Raw genomic sequence first — 17,789 nt, forward strand, 5'->3', positions numbered from 1 at the left:
TAAAGCGCTCTGATATCCTTCGAGATCTTGTTCGCGCTATAGAAAAGTTTATAAATAAGCGGAATTCTTCGCCCGCCCCTAATAAAATGCTGATGTTTCGCCATCTAAGTGGAGCACCCTTATAAAAGCTGGGCCTGTTGTGCGAGGTGTTCAGATGAAAAGAGAGATGTCATATTGTCAAATACTTTCCCGTGACCCGGAAATGTTGTCCACGAGCACGTTCCACGCCTCTGAGTGGTGCTGCACAGATGACCAGTCCACTGGTTACAGATGTAATGAAGCACATTTGCTGCACATATCTAAAGAAAGATGTGCGAAGGCTGAACAATGTCATTATTCCACTCTGATGCATGGTGAATTACTTTCTGTTTATTTATTTTCTTCAAAACTGAACATGGAGCCTTTCCGAGTTTAAAAAAAAGTACAAGTGGAAACAATAAATTGTACTTCAATTGTGACATTCTCTCATTGTTTCCTGCACAACAGGAACAAGAACGCGTGTATGCAGACTGGAGCTGTGCAAACAAAGACGTCTAAATCTGAGATTCAGCAAGGTAAATTGTATTTATATGACTCGTACATATGTTTGCTAGTTGCAGTAGATTCAAAGTCGTCGAGTTAGCAATCTGCCTAAAAGAAAAGCACGCTAAGAAGAACATGTTGAAACACTGCCCTCCTGTGGAATATACAAGAACTTCATTAGCTCACAGTGGGCGAGCCTGGTAGTAAGTACTACTGAATATTCTTCATGGATAACAATTGTCATATTATTTTGTTATTTTGTATGACATATCATCATGTCCCAGGGGCATAGGAGCGCTTTACACGAATACCGCTACCACCAGGTATCGCAAGGGTATATCTGAGAAACACCACACCAAAAGTGAAAAACGGACATTATTTGCGAGTGTGGGATTTCATAGTCCAAGTTTCCTTTTAGAGAAGTTCCTTTTTAAAGGTAGCATGGTATGGGGTCATACTTAGGACCGGAGGAAGGGAGCTCCAGATTCTGGTAGCGCTTCCGGAGAATGACTGGTTCATGTATCATTCATTCTCTTTTGAAGCTGGGAGGCTTCAGGAGAAAGGGTTGTGTGTTTCTCGAACCCTGTTTTAACTCTGAGGCTTTCAATTTTTCAGTCGGGTAGGTGGAGGAAGAGGAATGCGGGGCCTTGTTTTAAACTGAGTTCTCACCTCAATAGAAGCGATTGGAGGGAAAGCAGGATAGGTGTGATGTGATTAAATGGCTTGTGTCGTATAACAAGGCGGGGCGCAGGACGTAGAACTGCTGTGAGCAGGTGTGCTTTGTGGGTGCCTGAGAGGAGACAGGTACCGTAGGCGAGTCTGGAGGGGAGACCTCTATAACAAAGCAGGCATTACATTGTAATGCATTTACAACGCAACATTGTAATGGATTGAGTTGTGATGGTAGTTTTAGTGTATTCCTATGATCATGCAATGTACTGGTATGCGTTGTAAAATCATGCTTTGAATTAGTAGTTGCGTTGCAAAAACTGCGTTGTAAAAGCATGCGTTATGATGGTTTGCATTGTATCATCATGTATTCAGTCTGGGGACACAACTCCTGAATAACTGGTTTCAAGTCCTGTTCTGGAATGAGCAGCCTAATTGCCAGATTAGCCTCAATTGGAACCGAGCATGGCCATAATTTCAGTTCAGTTCACACAGCTTTATTCGATCTTTATCAACAGACCAGAAAAGCACAACAGTACATATAAAATTTCCACACCAATAAATATATACAAAGTTAAAATAAGTATTAAACAAGTTTGCTGTGGTCCAGATAAGCCATTAAAAATGTCTAAATACTACTAAGATATACACCTGCCTTTTTCCTCTTCCTAAAACAGGCCCATAGAAATGAGGCAATGCAAAAGCAAACAAAAGGGTCGAGTAAGGCCTTTAGAAAATACGTGGCAACCCGGCATTGCCTAAAATTATGGCGCCTCAGGTTTGGGAGTATAAATGTTTTCCTCTTCTCAGAATAATTTTTACAAAATAGGACGATATGTTGATCTGTCTGCATGGCATGGTTATTGCAAGGGCAGAGAACAAGATCTGCTAGTCTGTATTTGTTTTGTGGATGTCCCAGAAATAACGGGATCATATTTATTTTGAAATGCAATAAAATAAATCTGTGCTGTGGGTTATTTAAATGAGATAGGTAATGGAAACCTTCTCCTGGTATTGATGGGGCCAGATCATAAGCAATGGAAGGATACGTTTTTTTTCCTTTCAAACATAATTTATTTTTGGGGTATACAAATCCGTTCTGCATTTCTTCATAACCTTCTTGCATGAGTTGGGGTCCTGGAAAAGTTTTCCCAGCCCTAGGGCTTTCAGTTCAGACTCGACATAGTTTTACCACCCAATCCTTTTATAATGGTCTAATCCCCTAATGATAGTTTGGGTCAAGTCCACCGTAGTTCTATGCCATATTGAGAGTCACAGGAGGACTGGGGCCAACCTTATAGTATCACTCAGATAGGGAAGCCCCTGTTCAAGATGTAAGATGTAATTTAGGGCTGATTAGGGTAGAGATACACACTTTTTAAAGAAGCAGTCTTACATTTGCTGTAGTGACGCAGCATTAACACTCCCCCAGACACCTGCCCCATATGTTGCAGCCGATTTTATTTTTGCTAGATAAATATTCTTTATTACATCAGGTGGACTTCCTCCCAATTTTTTAGCAATTCTCTTAACAGCGTTAAGAATCCTTTGCATACCCTGGCCTCTTTTTTCCACTAGTTTAGACCACAAAAGGTCTTTATCAAAGAGCACTTCAAGGTATGAAAAGGAGTCTACCACCTCGATTTTCTTACCTGCTAGCTGGCAGTGGGGATGTTTCTCACCTTTGGTCACTCCGGCTATAATTAGAAATGATTTGGATTCATTAACTTTTAGATCGAGGAAGGCCATAAAGATGGAATAGGCTTGAACTACTTTTTATAAGGCTAACCCCGATCTAGCCATCAGTCCCGCGTCATCGGCGTACGCCAAGATCGGGAGGGGGTTTGTTCAAATTTCGGCACGTCCAGTGAAATGGCTGAGAGGGAGGACTCACCCCGTTCGTATAGATATAGAAAAGGAACGGGGAGAGCACACACCCCTGTCTTACTCCCTTTTCGCTTTTGAAATGACGGGTGCACTCCCCCTTCCTTCCATACCTTACACAGGCATTGGCGTTCGCGTAGAGCTGGCGAATGAATCCAATAAGCTGCGGGTCAATGCCCATACCCTCCATCATGGACCACAGCCTAGAGTGTGATACATAGTCAAAGGCTGCTGTTCGGTCCATGAAGGCGATATATAGCTTCCCGCTTTTAGCCTTCAAGTACTTCCCAATAGTTAGGGAGAGGTTTAGGCAATGATCGATCGTCCCCATTCCTCTGCAGAACCCGTATTGAACCTTTATAATTATGTTATGGGATTCTGCCAAGTCCTCAAATCTAGCCAGGAGAACCCGGCCCATTAATTTGGCAGTGATATCGAGGAGGGCTACAGGGCGATAATTCTGTGGAGAGCACCCATCCCCTTTTTTTTATAAATCAGCACAATAATACTCTTATTTCATGAAGGAGGTGGACCCACTATCTGGATGCTAGTAAACACATTTAAAAGTAAAAGGACCCATACATCGTAGTTAAGTTGGAAGAGGTCGATTGGTACTCCATCTGTTCCCGGGGCCTTACCAGGAATACAGGATTCTAGTGCTTTTTCAACCTCGGGTACAGACAAGATTAGCCCTCCCTGTGGTAAATGTTCTGAACAGCGTACTGGAGTGGGTGAGGGGGTTGATGACCCAAATATTCCCTCAAAATGACCCACCGATGCCTCTTCATCTACATGTGCATCTATTACGGGATCACTAATATCTTTAAAAAGGGGGGCATCCACAATTTCCCAAAAGTCTTTGCTGCTACCTGAGATGTCTGCTTCCTCAAGATCTTCCCATGCCCGTGCCCTGAGGTCTTTCTCTCTCACCCTCCTAGCTAATTTATAATCATTTCGTAATAGACAGATGTTTGAATGATCTCTATGGAGGGTTTTTATGGCACTTACAAGGGTTATTTTAGCTTTTGAACAGGCCGAATTAAATACCCATTGTTAGCAGTAGCATTGGATGACTTCACCCGAGTAAGTGCTGTTTTTATTTTTTCCAAGAGGTTGGTGAACCTGATAACCAAATCTGTGGGCAGTAGCTTTTCTCCCAAGCATGCTATTATATCTTCCTTTACCGTCACTAAATTTCCGGGGGCCAAATTTCGTTTTTGTACCTGTGTCCATTTCAATTGATAACTGTTTTTCTTAGACAGGTAGACATCTTTTACAGCCTGGTTGTTTTTTTAGGTTTGGATAAAATATTTAGGTGGATCAATAGCATGGAATGATCACTATGGGGTGAAAATCGAATATTCGTAAGGGCCACTTTCTGAAATAAATGTCCAGACATTATCACATAGTCAATAGTGGACTCTTTGGTTCCCCTTCTAAAGGTGGTCCTTTGCCCTTTCTTATTCATTGCATTTAATATTGATAAATCCCACTGAAATAACAGGCTGTTCAAGGTCTTCCCATACTTGCCATGATTTGACTCTCGACATTGAGGTGATTCTGAAGGATGAAGCCATGTGACATGGTATTCTGAAAAAAGTTGGGCTGGCACCAGTAAAACAATGAGTACTGGTGCCCAGGGCACTGCTCAAAAGCCTGTAGCTGCTGAAATTAAATGTCTGTATACTGAATACCCAGGCTGTGCTGTCCTAACTCCACCTCATGCCTTTTTATTCCTCTACCAGACACTCCCTGCCCTTTTATCTCATTCTTGCAAATTCCTGTTTCTCCCTTTGTGAGGGTTTTCCCATCTTTCTCATCCTCTCCCCTTCTGCTTCATGTTTTTCTCCTCTCTTGCTTTAGGTAAATGTCGGATGCAGAAAAATGTGTGGCAGTCCACAAAAATGAGTGCCGTTGGGCCCCACCGGCCCCCATCGGCTCAAATTAAGCCCTGGTTCCCACTCTAGGCCAAAGAGGGATTCTGTTCATTCTTGTACATGTAGGTTGGATTTCTTCAGAGTTCCAAGAAGGAATTCAGTCCTACATGATCCTGCAAATAGCTGTCATACTGAACCCCCAAGCATTTTCTGAGGCGCAATATAGTGCTCTTGGCACGGGACCATTTGGCTTATAACCTCTAGTCGTATTAATATAAGGCTGTTGAGTCTTTGGACCTTGCTAGAGTATACTGTCATATATACAGGGCTACAAACCTTAGCCAGCAGTAGGAGACCAAAGCAAGCCAAATAATGCTGAAATATGCAGCACTTTCTGTGGTATTAATATTTGGCTGTTTTGCCATTTTAGCTAACTTTGAAACAGAGTAAGTTCCAATATTATAGAAAATACAAGGATTTTTGTAAAAGGGATAGTTAGACACATTTAGGAATTCCAATTCACAATGTACTCCTCAAACCTGAAAACTTTTTTCATGCATAGATGCATATAAACATTAAAAATACTCTTTTGATAGACTATCCTCACTACCTCCCAGGATAGAATAGTTTACATAAAACATACCCGGTTGCATGCAGCGAATATAAGCCCATATGCTACACTTCTTGCAATAAAAAGGGTTAGCTCTTTTATCTTTGTTACCCAAATATACTTTAAATCCGGTCCTAAGTTTCAGGTTTATTCTGTGTCCCCATTATGGTTCTCTGGAAGCACCTCTGTGCAATAAGAATCACCACTCTATGTAGGTATTGTAAAAGTCATATGTACAATGTATCGTATTGCATTGTAATTGTATATATATATAGCACTTACTGCCCCTGATGAGGCGTCAAAGGGCTTATTTGGCGAGTAGGACGCTACTCTGGAACCCATAAAGGATTAATGTTGAATTAGCATAGTGAAATATGAAAGTAATTAGAGTGGTGGATAGGTTAGTCAGTTATTTGGATTAAGACTCTTAAGTGTGGGCACCCTAACATTCAAGATATCAGATCTTACAAAGAGAAATGAAATGTTCAGGATTTTTTGACATTCTGAGTGCCCTTTTGAAATAACTGCTTCTTTGTCTGTGGAGTAACTTGAATCTGCATAAAAAATAAAAAAGGAAAGCATGATTATAAGCCGGACAAGATTTTCAACTCATGGGTGCCTGAATACAGTAATCAACAGCTGAAAGATGACATCTCTTGTAGACACGGCAGACCCGAAGGTTGGAAAAAGCACAGTGCTTTAGTTCGATAACTTTACACCAGTCACAGTCACAGCTTCAGACATCCACACACTTCTGGTGAAAACAAAATCAGGGTCACCAATGGATCCATGCCCTCCCTCTACACTAAAACTATCACCTGAACCAGTCACAATAACTTTGACGGCCATCATAAATGCTATGTTTTTAGAAGGCTACTTCCCTCAAGTCTGGAAATCAGCATCGATAATTCCTCTGCTGAAAAAAACGAATCTGGATCCAAACGATTCTAACAATTTTAGACCCATATCTAGGCTTTCACTCCCTGCTAAAATCTGAGAAAAAATAATTAACACCCAACTCAGTCAGTTTTTAGAAGAGGGACAGGTGCTGGACCCTACCCAGTATGGTTTTCGGTGGGGAGACAGCACAGAGTCTGGGCTCCTTAAATCCACTGAAGAAATCAGGACTACTCTGGATCAGGGAGGAAAAGCTGCCATGATTATGCTGGACCTCTCTGCGGCCTTTGATACGGTCTATCATGTCTTACAGATGGACCGGCTGCACAAGATTGGAGTAAAAATGGTGTGGCCTGGAAACTATTCAAATCATTCCTAGCCAACAGATTAGACAGTCACACTTGGAGATTTTACTGCCAAATCTTTCTCCCTTCCTTGCGGAGTCCCTCAGGGGTCATCTATGAGTCCAACTGTTTTTAATATATATGTGTCGCAGCTAGCCCCCCTTATTGAATCCTTTGGGTTCAGTCTGACTTCCTACGCAGATTATACTCAGATTGTAGTATCACTGCTTCCAGATGGAATTCAGGAGATAGCGCCCCACTTTCATAACTACATGACAGCGGTGGGCAGCTGGATGGCCCAAAACTGCCTCAAACTTTACTCTAATAAAATGGAGGTGGTACTTTTTGGCAATAATCCTAATTTTTGGACCCCAGCTTGGTGGCCGGACTCACTTGGTCCTCTTCCACCTCCCACTAAGAAGGTAAAACCTCTAGGAGTCATAATAGATAACAAACTCTCTTTTAAGGATCAAGTGAATGCAGTGGTCTCGGCCACATCATACGCCCTGAAATCATGCAAAAAATGTTTGCCATTTCTTCCTAAAGACAGTTATTACTGCCTTAGCCATGCCCAGACTGGACTATTGTAACAGCTTATATCTAAATATCCAGGAGTGGCTTATGAAAAAACTCTTGCAGAATGCAGCTGCTAGACTTTTTTTTTTTTTTTTTGTTTTTGCAGAGTTTTATATAGCGCAAACTAGACCAGAACTGAATCAGGTATCAGAGCGCTTTACATAGCACCAGTTACGTTACATGAGGACATGCATTCATTTTAGGCACGGGAGATTAAGTGATTTGCCCAGAATCACAGGAGACTTCTTTCTGGCATCTTAAAATATGCCTCAATCTCGGCGGAGATTAAAAGGCTCCATTGGCTACCTGTCAGAAAGCGAATTTTGATTAAGGCTCTGTGTGAGGTTCATAAGTCACTTCATGGAAACGGACCTTGTCACCCGATTCAGCGCTTCCGCTGGTATGTACCCAGAAGATCATTGCGTTCCTCAGAAGCAAAACTAGTTTCCGTATCCTGCGTAAAAAAAAAGCTAACTGGGGTGGCAGAAGCTTTTTGGCTGGTGCAGCCAAAGCTTGGAATGACCTTCCTCTGCCTCTCAAGAAGCATGACAAAACTATTGGACTTTAGGAAGGCCTTGAAAACATGGCTGTTCAATGCCAATGACTAGTTGTATTCCCTCCGTGCTCGGGCCTCAGCAAGACATCAAATATAGCGCCAGGACACTTCTGGGTAGCAGTGCGCTCTATAAATGTCAATAACATTAACATATACACGTGTGACGATATCTCGGCCAGCGGACACTCCGGTCTGAAAGTACCAGCAGACGTCTGTCTTAACACATCGTGTCCGCACCATATGGAGTGACCCTGTCCCCATCCGATTGGCCCATCTTAAATATGCCAAATCCCTGACCGTGCTACCAGGGAGTGTAGTTCCAATCTAACTAGTCACGGCACTGTAACACTCTTACCTTCTTGGGTGGTGGTGGCCTCGCCTTGTGCCAGCGCCATGTACTCAGTGGCTGATTATAGGATCTTAGGGTACCCTATTCACCTGTGTCCCCTTTGCAGTACCAAACACCATAATACAACACAGTTTGACCATAACAGGCTCTTCTAAAGCCCTGGGGCCCATCCTTATATCCCTACCACAAAGGTGTGCCAATATCCACACGGCTCCGCTGCTCTAGATACTGATGTGACGGCTGCCTGATGAAGGCACTTATGCCGAAAGGCGCGTCGCTATTATACCGTCAGTCATTACACCATCAAGTCAACTATAACATGATCTATGTCTGTTCTTTACTACAGAATGATTTAACATGTTTTTTCTGTCTTCAGCTGTATATACCAAAATATAACAAAATAATTGCCGATTGAAAATGACATCTTCTATGTTGTAGATATACTAAATGACTTTATAAAATGCTACATCCATATCGATTTATGTATAAATGAATTTTTAGGACACCCTTTAAATAGATGCTAAATATATTATCATTAATTTCAATTCCTAAATACTTCTCGTTTATCATATTGTATACAATTAAAAAAAATATATATTTTTTTTTTAAAGGAAAAAAACTCTTTCTGGTTATGAGTTTATTCATGACTTAATTGTAATGATGTATGTTGGTTAGAAAGTTTGTATGCCCGCTGACCTATTTGAAATATTCCTTGCTCAAGTATGTTTTCAAATGTATGGAAGCTATGCTTTACAACCTGTCAACCTCTGTGTTGACCCCTTTGTACCATGTGTGTCATGTTTATTTGGTACTTTTGATCTGTTTGAGTTAGTAATACTTTCTTGTTAAAATATGCAAAATTACGCAGCAGATGTTGTATTACTGAGATAACTCCATAATTATGCGGAAAATGCCACAGCTACAGAATCGCATAACCTCAGTGACCCTGCATATAAATTACTCTGATGGATGTGGTTGGATGGGCAATCAAGCTGCAAAAATGCTTCAAGAAACTAGGGTCATCGATATGTACAATCTAGGTTTGAACAGACCACTTTTACCAGTGCCACATTAACTACTGGTAGTGGCCATCCTATTGGCGACTCATTGACAGCAATTGATTGGTACACGCTAGGACATCTTCAGAGGAAGCATGTAAGCTTTTTTCATCTCTTGTACAGACATTGGCATGGCCTGCTCACACTGATCACTTGGGAGCTAATGTTACACTTCTAAACTACTTCTTTAAACCGGGTGCTAGCTCTGCTGATATGTTGATAACTAAGGATCAGGTGGTGGCAAGTGATCTCCTGGGCAATAGATACCCAGACATTGTATTGATTTTAACCCAAAGGTTGCTAATTAATACTTGTAAATCTACACTTGAGTGGGATGTTGTGAGAAGTTGGCCTGGTATGAGATGTCCACTAATGTAAGTGGGCGCCTTGTACCAGTCTACACAATCCTTATGGTGATTTGAGAGGTCTTAGACAACCACAGAAAACTCTCTAATGGTACCTGTAGAGAGCAGCCGTCAGGCTTAGTCTTGAAGGAGTGTAAAGCAGCTTGTTTTACCAGAATGCAATCTTATAGTACAGATTAAATGAAAGAGAACCACACAAGGTATTTATAAAAATATGTATTTATTATATCATACTCTCTAGTACATTACAGTATCTCCCACATGGAGATATACACAAAGCACATAATATTCAGGGCTCCCGGTTTTCCATTTAAATGGATTTTTACATATAAATACAGAAGGAAAACTATTTTTCCTTTGTCTGTATTTATATTTAGAAACTGCAAAATACTAGTACATTTTGCCACACTGCTGTGCTTCATCCCAGAGTTGCCACGCCCCTGTTCCTGATGCTGGATTCTTATAAAATGCCGCATCTCCAGGACTCCACCACTCAAGTGAGCTCTGCGTCAACCGGACGCAATTTTGCAAGGTAAGTGTATTTCTGTGGCCTCAGGGGACAGATTAATGGCTGCCTCACAGCAACCCAGGACACTACCCCTTGAATGCCGTTCCAGACACTGTCTGTTCCGCTGCAGCCTCGGGCTCTGGTTCCAGCCCCCCCACGTATGAACCGGCAGCTGCTATATTTGAATATGGGTGCAACTATCTCAAGCTGTGTCCCAAGGGGTCCCTATCCTCCGTCCTCATGTGGGTGGGGGGGAGGGGTGGGGGCTTGTGGTGTCCTTACTTAGTTTAAGTGATCATGTGTGTTGCGTTAGTAGCCATTTTAGTTTGTTGTTCCCTCGGCTCCTGTGCCCCTGTACTTCAAATATTGCATACCAGTCGTCAGTATAAAGTGGAATACATTTGCAAACATATGTATTCATTGTGTTTTCATTGGCGAATAACATTTGTATTTTTAAATGCTTTAAAACGGAGATGGCAGGATTCGAACCTGTGACCACCACGTATGAACCGGCAGCACCAGGGGGATTCGTATTTGTTTGTTTTCTTTAGAACAGCAATTAACAATCATTGAGCCGAATGATTAGGCTTACTGCAGCTCAGGGAGTGTGCATTGTATTCTATGAGCTGTGTTTTCAAATAGTCGTGTTTGCCTGTTGAAATCTCTTGTACGACTATGATCTTAGAAAGATACACTTTCCTGAAGCGAGGTGATGGACAGCAGCTCTGCGTTTGAGACCTTGCTGGAAGCCTGCACGCAGTCAGGTTTATAAAATATTAAAATATATTTACTAAACCTCCGATAAAGAGACAACATGTTGGACACTGTACTCGTTGTGAAAATGAGCACCCCGGCCAACCCCCCCGAAAAAACTAATGCAAACCAAACCAACGTTATGGATTTAATTTGAAAATCGTGTGAAAGATGAAAGATTCTGCCGACATATGAGCTGACTATATGTAAGAAACCACCACTTAACTTGCTGAGCCACCTGATAGAATGGGATTACAGCAACAGTGCTGGGCTTGGAACAGAGCACTGGCATATCAACAGGTTAGGCTTCCGTGTGCTGATTCAGACACACTACATTTGTGCTTTCCTTTGCCTCCATTCACTATCAAATTAGACAGCCATGTTGGTTTCTATTTTGTTTTAAACAGCTGGATTTTGCGCCCTTACTCGTGTGTGGTTGTTTGTAATGTATTGTGTTGACCAATAACAACTGAGCGCATATGTGCATTGTCAATTGAAATAAATGTGGAAAAATAATGTGGAAAAATACTAGCTGTAGCGTCGTCTTTTGCTTGTGGCAAAAATAAATGTGGATAAATACAGAAAAAATACCCCAAAAATAAATATGGATAAATACAGACGGAAATGGCAAAAAAATTAAATACCATAAAACCAGGAGCCCCAATAATATTATAGCAAAGAAATCACAGTAAATAGCACTAATACACAGTGGGCCCCAGGGGGCACTAAACCATATACTAAGAAAGTGGTATGAGAACCACGACGCGAGTCAGTACAATGTCGAGAGGCTGTAGAATCGCTGGGGACCTAGGAATCACTCAAGGTAAGTAGACAGGGACCCCACAGAAGATGCATGCAGTGTGAGAACACAAACGCATGCTCCGTACAACTCTACGTGTAAGTCGCCGTTGGATTTTTAAAGATTAAGGACCCTTCCCAGCGGACCCTGAAGAAACCCAGTGGAAGACAGAAGGTTGGACAGCCACCCCACTAGTGGATACCCTAGTACCCACGTTACCTACACTAGGGAAGCCGAGCGCATAGGGATGAACTGGTGTCGGAAACCGCAGTCAAACCCAATGGAGGACTTCAGGAAAGTGTCACTGCTGGAAGAGGAGAAAGTGTCTGTGGGAATCCAAACGTAGATTCTTGATGAAGAGTACCTGAAAGCAGAGGGGACAGAGTCTGAGTCACTTGGGAGTGACTTGGGGCTCGGTAGACGAATGCCCATTGATGTCAGGTGCTTCAGGATAGATGACCTCGACTCTGCAGCTGTGGGGACCATGCCACACAGAGGATGACCAGGAACTGGATATGAGCTGTCCCACAAAGGATATCGAGTGCTGAGGAGTTGGTGTCCATCTGGAGCACCAACAAGCCTTGGCAAAAGCAACACACACAAGTCAAGAAGCTGCAGGAAAAGGACCAGCAAGTTTCAGGAGACTTACAACAAGCAGGGGTTTCAGGGCATGCCCAGAATAATTAGGGGAGCCCGAAAAAGATATAGTTGACCCTCCACAGGACCCACAGGTCGAAGACACTGGAGGCGCTGGAAGACCTTGTGCAGCTTTACAAAACAACAGTTATTGGAGCAACAGTGCGATGTGGTTGAAGATCTTTGCAGGATAAGTTGCCAGAGGTTGGGGCTACTTGGAGCCCAATGCTCTTATTACTGTATTGCCAACAAGCTCTTGCAAAAGTTCGGGGTGCACAGGGGTTCAGGTATTGCAGCCCCCATGAGGGATTCTGGCCTCAAACTTGGTTAGAGGACAGCTCAGACCTCGAGGGACAAAGAAACCCACCTCCTGTGTTGCAGAATCCTTCGGAGTCCGTAGAAGCTCGGGATCAGCAGACCGGTCAGCAGTGTTGCAGTGCCTGTGAATGCAGGCGGAGTGACTCGTTCACTCCAAGAGAGATTACTTCAGTAGTCCTTGATGCTTCACAGGCCTTGGAAGGTTCCTGTATGATGCACAGATGATGCTGCAGACTGGAAGGAAGACAAAGTTAGGCCCAGACAAAGTTCAGCGAAGTCCAGAGTGCACAGACGGTAAAAGTGCAGTAGTATCTGTTCTGAATCTTATCCCATGACGAATCTCGGGACCTACACTCAGGTAAAACCTTAGGTACCCTAAGGAAAGGTTTGGGACGATTCAGAAGACGCTCCCATGGGAGGGTCTGGACGGGGGCGAGTTTACTCTCACGTCCTTTGTTCAGTTTCGCGCCAGAGCGGGAGCCAACAGCTTCCAGGACTTGTTTGAACTGGACTATGCACACGGCCGCCAAATGTGCCCCTCATGCAGACTTTCAGGCACTGGCTAGTGCACCCACCCAGCCCCAATACACAAACTCCAGTCTGGGAGGGAGTCACACCTTCCTGCGACATGATACCTATTGTTCCACCTTCCTCTGCTTGAGTTTGGCTGAGCAGGAGGACACAACTGTGTCTCTGGTCAGCAGCAACCATTTTTTGCTGTCCAGGTCAAGAAGGCTGGGACCGGGAACATGGAGACCTTAAAGGAGGGTTCTTCCAGTGCTTGGAATCATACCTCCCACACCGTTTATGGTGTGGGGGTATGATTCCAACATGTTTGATACCGACCATGACAGGATTAGTTGCAGCCAGTTTCGAGATGGTCATCGCATAATTATGCAGTGCCCCTCTAAATAGTATATGGCTTTTTCACTGACCACCCGGTAAATTTGACTCCGTAGGCTGCAGGTGTCCTGCTCATGCAGGGGCGTCCTCTCACTTAGAACCAAGCACCCTGCCCTAGGGATTGTGAAGGCCTGCTATAGGGGTCGCTTATAGGTTTTAGATGCAGTGACTCTTAGATATAGTAAACCTATATCTTTAGTATGTGATGCAAGTACCAACTTACACAGGCTGCAATGGCAGGCCTGTAGGTCCATTTTGCATGTTCCCTCATGGGTGGGTTAATACATACTTCAGCCCATGGGGGGCCTCTGGAGTACCTATGGCATGGATATATGGTTACCATATACTAGTGACTGACAAGGGTACCCCAGTATCCAGTCTGGGATGTACCTAGGTACTGAACACAACAGTTTAGGGAGAAATCAGATAGACTGGGGTCATGAATAGAAGGATCCCAGTCAGACTAGTCATAAGCAGTGTCACATCAAGCAAAAAGTGTGGGTAACCATATGAAGCAGATCCTACTTTCCTATTGATGTAATGAAATCTTCGATACCCAATGCGGTGACAACAGGGAGCCCTGAGCAGCTGTTTGTTTCAGAAATCTAGACGCCTTTAACCTAATGACACCATTGGTATTGATGTCCCAGCCCATTTCACCTGGCATACAGGTATCTCGGTGTCATTGCTAAATAATACCATTGCGCTGTGTGACATTTATGGCATCTGCAGTGATTTCTGTATAGAAGAAAGTCTTAGAAATGATGTTTCGTGCAGCTTTTTAATTTAGTTCTGAACTTTGCAACCACCCGGCCTTCCCATCTAAGTGCCAAGTCATCAGGTGTGTGGAGCAAACATCTGATAAAGAGATTAAAGCCTGAGCTCGAGGGATGTTTCTTATTTCTTACAACTCCCCCATCAGTATGATCAGTACGTATGTTACAGCACTTCGCTTTTTATTATGTCAAAAAATTAGGCCCAATTAATATATATACATATCCTTAGCCTGAACAAAAACAGTGTATGATGCAACACTATTTATTCTGTTTAATGCTCTGCACATGTAATTAATTATATGTCGTTCTATGACATGTTTCTAATAGCTGGCTTAAACATTTACAAAAGTAAAGAAAAAGTTGTAATAATGGAAAAAGGTTGGGAATTGACTTACATTTTCAACCATCACAAAGAGCACAATGTTTGGTAGCTAGTCAAGGAAATAATGTATTCCTTTTGCAATACCGGTCTATTGCAGTTGGTCTCAGCTAATGATTCTGCCTTACATCTGAATAATGTCTTTGAAAGTTTTGCTATGTCACTTATAAAAAGAACTTGGGAGTAAAGCAAAAAAGATCAGAATAGAATTGAACCATGTACATCACATCAAGGCCATAGAGACCAGTAAAAATTCCAATACAACTCGTGCAGTAGGTGTTACAATACACTGCTGAAGGCTGTTCAGATTTGGTGGCTGTAGGAAATGGGGTTATTAGTTGGGGCGGTAAGTAGGCACCTCAAGTAATAACCATAATCCTTCTCAGGGTGAACCCTCAAAGTGACTAGATTAACCTGAGATCAACCCTCTTGTAGCTATGGCACAGGGCAGTCAGGCTTACCTTAGGGCAATGTGTAAAGTATTAAGGCAGTACCAACACAGTAATAACGTTGAAATGCAAAACAATAAAAATACCAAAATGAATCAGAACAATCAAGTAAAATGTAATAAACAAAATGGCACTAAAATGACAAAATTCGAAAAGGGGAACCTGAAATCTGATGTTTTAAAGCTGTATGAATAAATATCACCAAGAAGCACAATCTGCCAATGATAGTCAATAGTTTTAGTAGACTGGGTTCTAGGCACCATTTGACACTCACTGCAATCAAGCGCCAGTTGGATACACCACCTATGTTCGTCCTGGTTGCAGGTTATGCCTTCTGACTTGAGTCTTTTAAGTCTCTATCCACTTCAGAAGTACACTTTTAAAGCCCCTCAGGACCTCAGGGGAGGCCCTTAGAGACTCAAAGTGTGTCAGACAGAGTCCAGTCCAGGTCCAGTTGCCACTGATTAGCTGGGCAGTTGCAGAAAAGGTCTCTTGTAGTAACCCTGTAGTTTGAACAGGTCAGCCTAACGACATTTGGAATTCATTTCCTTGTCCTGGTTACAGGAGGAAGAGCAGGTCTAGTCTTCTAGGCTCCTCTCAGGTCACAGACAGCAGGTTCAGTCCTCTTCTGCTCTTCCACAGGTCCAGGGGTGTTTTGAAGTGGGTGCATGGATATGCCACAGTTATGGCTGGTACAATGTAGTGGGTGGGAATTACCCCTAGGAATACCCTAACCAATGGGGTAAAAGTTTCCTGGGCTAAGCCTGCTCACGTTGCCAATTTTCAAGATGGCGAAAGTTGTCAGGCACACTAAACATGGGCTGTGAGGGCCAGGAGTGTGTATGAGGACTGTGCTATGGAAATTCTAGTGTCCTCCCACATCTAACACCAAACTTCTGTTTGAGACAGTCCCTGTACCCCCAAGAAACTCAGAGACAGAGGTCTGGTAGAACAATGCTACACGTTTTCCAGCAACCAGACAGTAGAACTACTTAGATATTGTGTCTTAGCCTTTTAAAATGCACTCCACGTGTTATATGTAAAACAGTGCTTAATTGTAAAAGGAAAGTGCCTGGGTCCTTGCGAGGAGGCCACTGCAATGATTGCCATAGTTAATGAAATGTGTTTATCAACTTAAAGCAATCTAACCAAAGTGTGAGGACAACCGTGAGTGGGATGGGTATGCTCAGACGTGAGTCCCATGCTCTCCACACCACTGGAGTCAAGCTATCCAGGCTGATGAAGGCTGATAGCCAGAAACCGGTCCTTGGATGCTTGATTCCGGTCCAGGAAAGACATGGCTTGGCAGTTCGGGCTGGACTGTTCCCATGAGGCACAGGGTCAAGGCTGATTTGCATATGGCCATGTCTGACCTGGGGTGGTGTGGAGTGCTAAAAAACGATGGATTTAGGCCCAGATCTCTGTACTGGGGTGAATGTATGACATTGTTCTGCATTCTGTCTATCAATAGTTGTTTTTGCATTTGTCACCCCGAGTGGGATGGGTATGCTCAGACGTGAGTCCCATGCTCTCCACACCACTGGAGTCAAGCTATCCAGGCTGATGAAGGCTGATAGCCAGAAACCGGTCCTTGGATGAGTGCAAAAAAAAAACTATGGATTTAGGCCCAGATCTCTGTACTGGGGTGAATGTATGACATTGTTCTGCATTCTGTCCATCAATTGTTGTTTTGGCAACCATGAGTTACAACACGGGAATGCGACAATGATGTGTGAAAAAATGTGTACTTTAATCTGTTGCGTTGCCCTTGACCCACTATATAAAACTGCCAAAAAGTTCTTTATTTGTATATGTGCAATTTGATTGGCCATTCACTCCAAAATGTGGTTGTTTCTAGTGCATTACTTGCATAATACCAAAGATATTGTTCTTCTGGATCATACTGTTGGCCTCCAAGGGCTCTGAAATTTGTTTGTCAGTAGGTTAGGCTTAATCCACTATCATGAAACCTGCTAAATACACAGGGGATATAGTTTGTAAAGGTGGGCAACATATTTTAAATATAAATACTGTGCATTCTGGTGAAAAATAGACTTAGCTGTGGATCGATTTTTAACCACATCAATGCTAAGGCAATTCCCGCTTGGTGCTGCCCCTCTTTGAATCCCATTGTTCATGACGAGCTCAGCTCGTCATGAGCACACAAGCAGTGTACTGCATGACGAGCTGAGCTCGTCATGAGCATGGAAGGGGTTAAACAACAGCAATATAGTGTTGAGATTAATGACACCCCATTGTGCCACTTTGGCATGAGGTACTCTGGCCTGTGGGCAGCATATTTATTAGATACATATGTTTGTAGGTGGTATTTGTATAGCGTGAATATAACTGAAAAGATATATATCGGTTATGCAGAGTGTTGGACAGGATCAAAAGCAAGCATATAGTTAAAGAGTGATAGGTATTTTGCTGTAGTGTCCTTTAAAATAAATGGTATGTCATGATGCTGTGTTGGTGGGGTCTATCTGTTCCAGGATTTCTGCAGCACGAGGGACATAAAAAGGAGGCTGCAGGGAACACTTAGTGCTATTTAGCCCACT

The 17,789-nt window shown here is 42.9% G+C and overlaps 1 protein-coding gene across 1 annotated transcript in view; it reads left to right on the top strand.

Moving 5' to 3' along the window:
- The window catches only part of LOC144799873 (uncharacterized), a 434,568-nt gene that overhangs the window by 384,369 nt on the left and 32,410 nt on the right, over positions 1 to 17,789 (top strand). Inside the window, exon 10 of the mRNA XM_078671473.1 lies at positions 487 to 554. Coding sequence (XP_078527599.1) covers positions 487 to 554 — 68 coding nt within the window. The remainder of the gene's footprint in view (positions 1 to 486; positions 555 to 17,789) is intronic.

The sequence above is a fragment of the Lissotriton helveticus genome, chromosome 12 (genome assembly GCF_964261635.1).
Source record: "Lissotriton helveticus chromosome 12, aLisHel1.1, whole genome shotgun sequence".
Classification (NCBI taxonomy): Eukaryota; Metazoa; Chordata; class Amphibia; order Caudata; family Salamandridae; genus Lissotriton; species Lissotriton helveticus.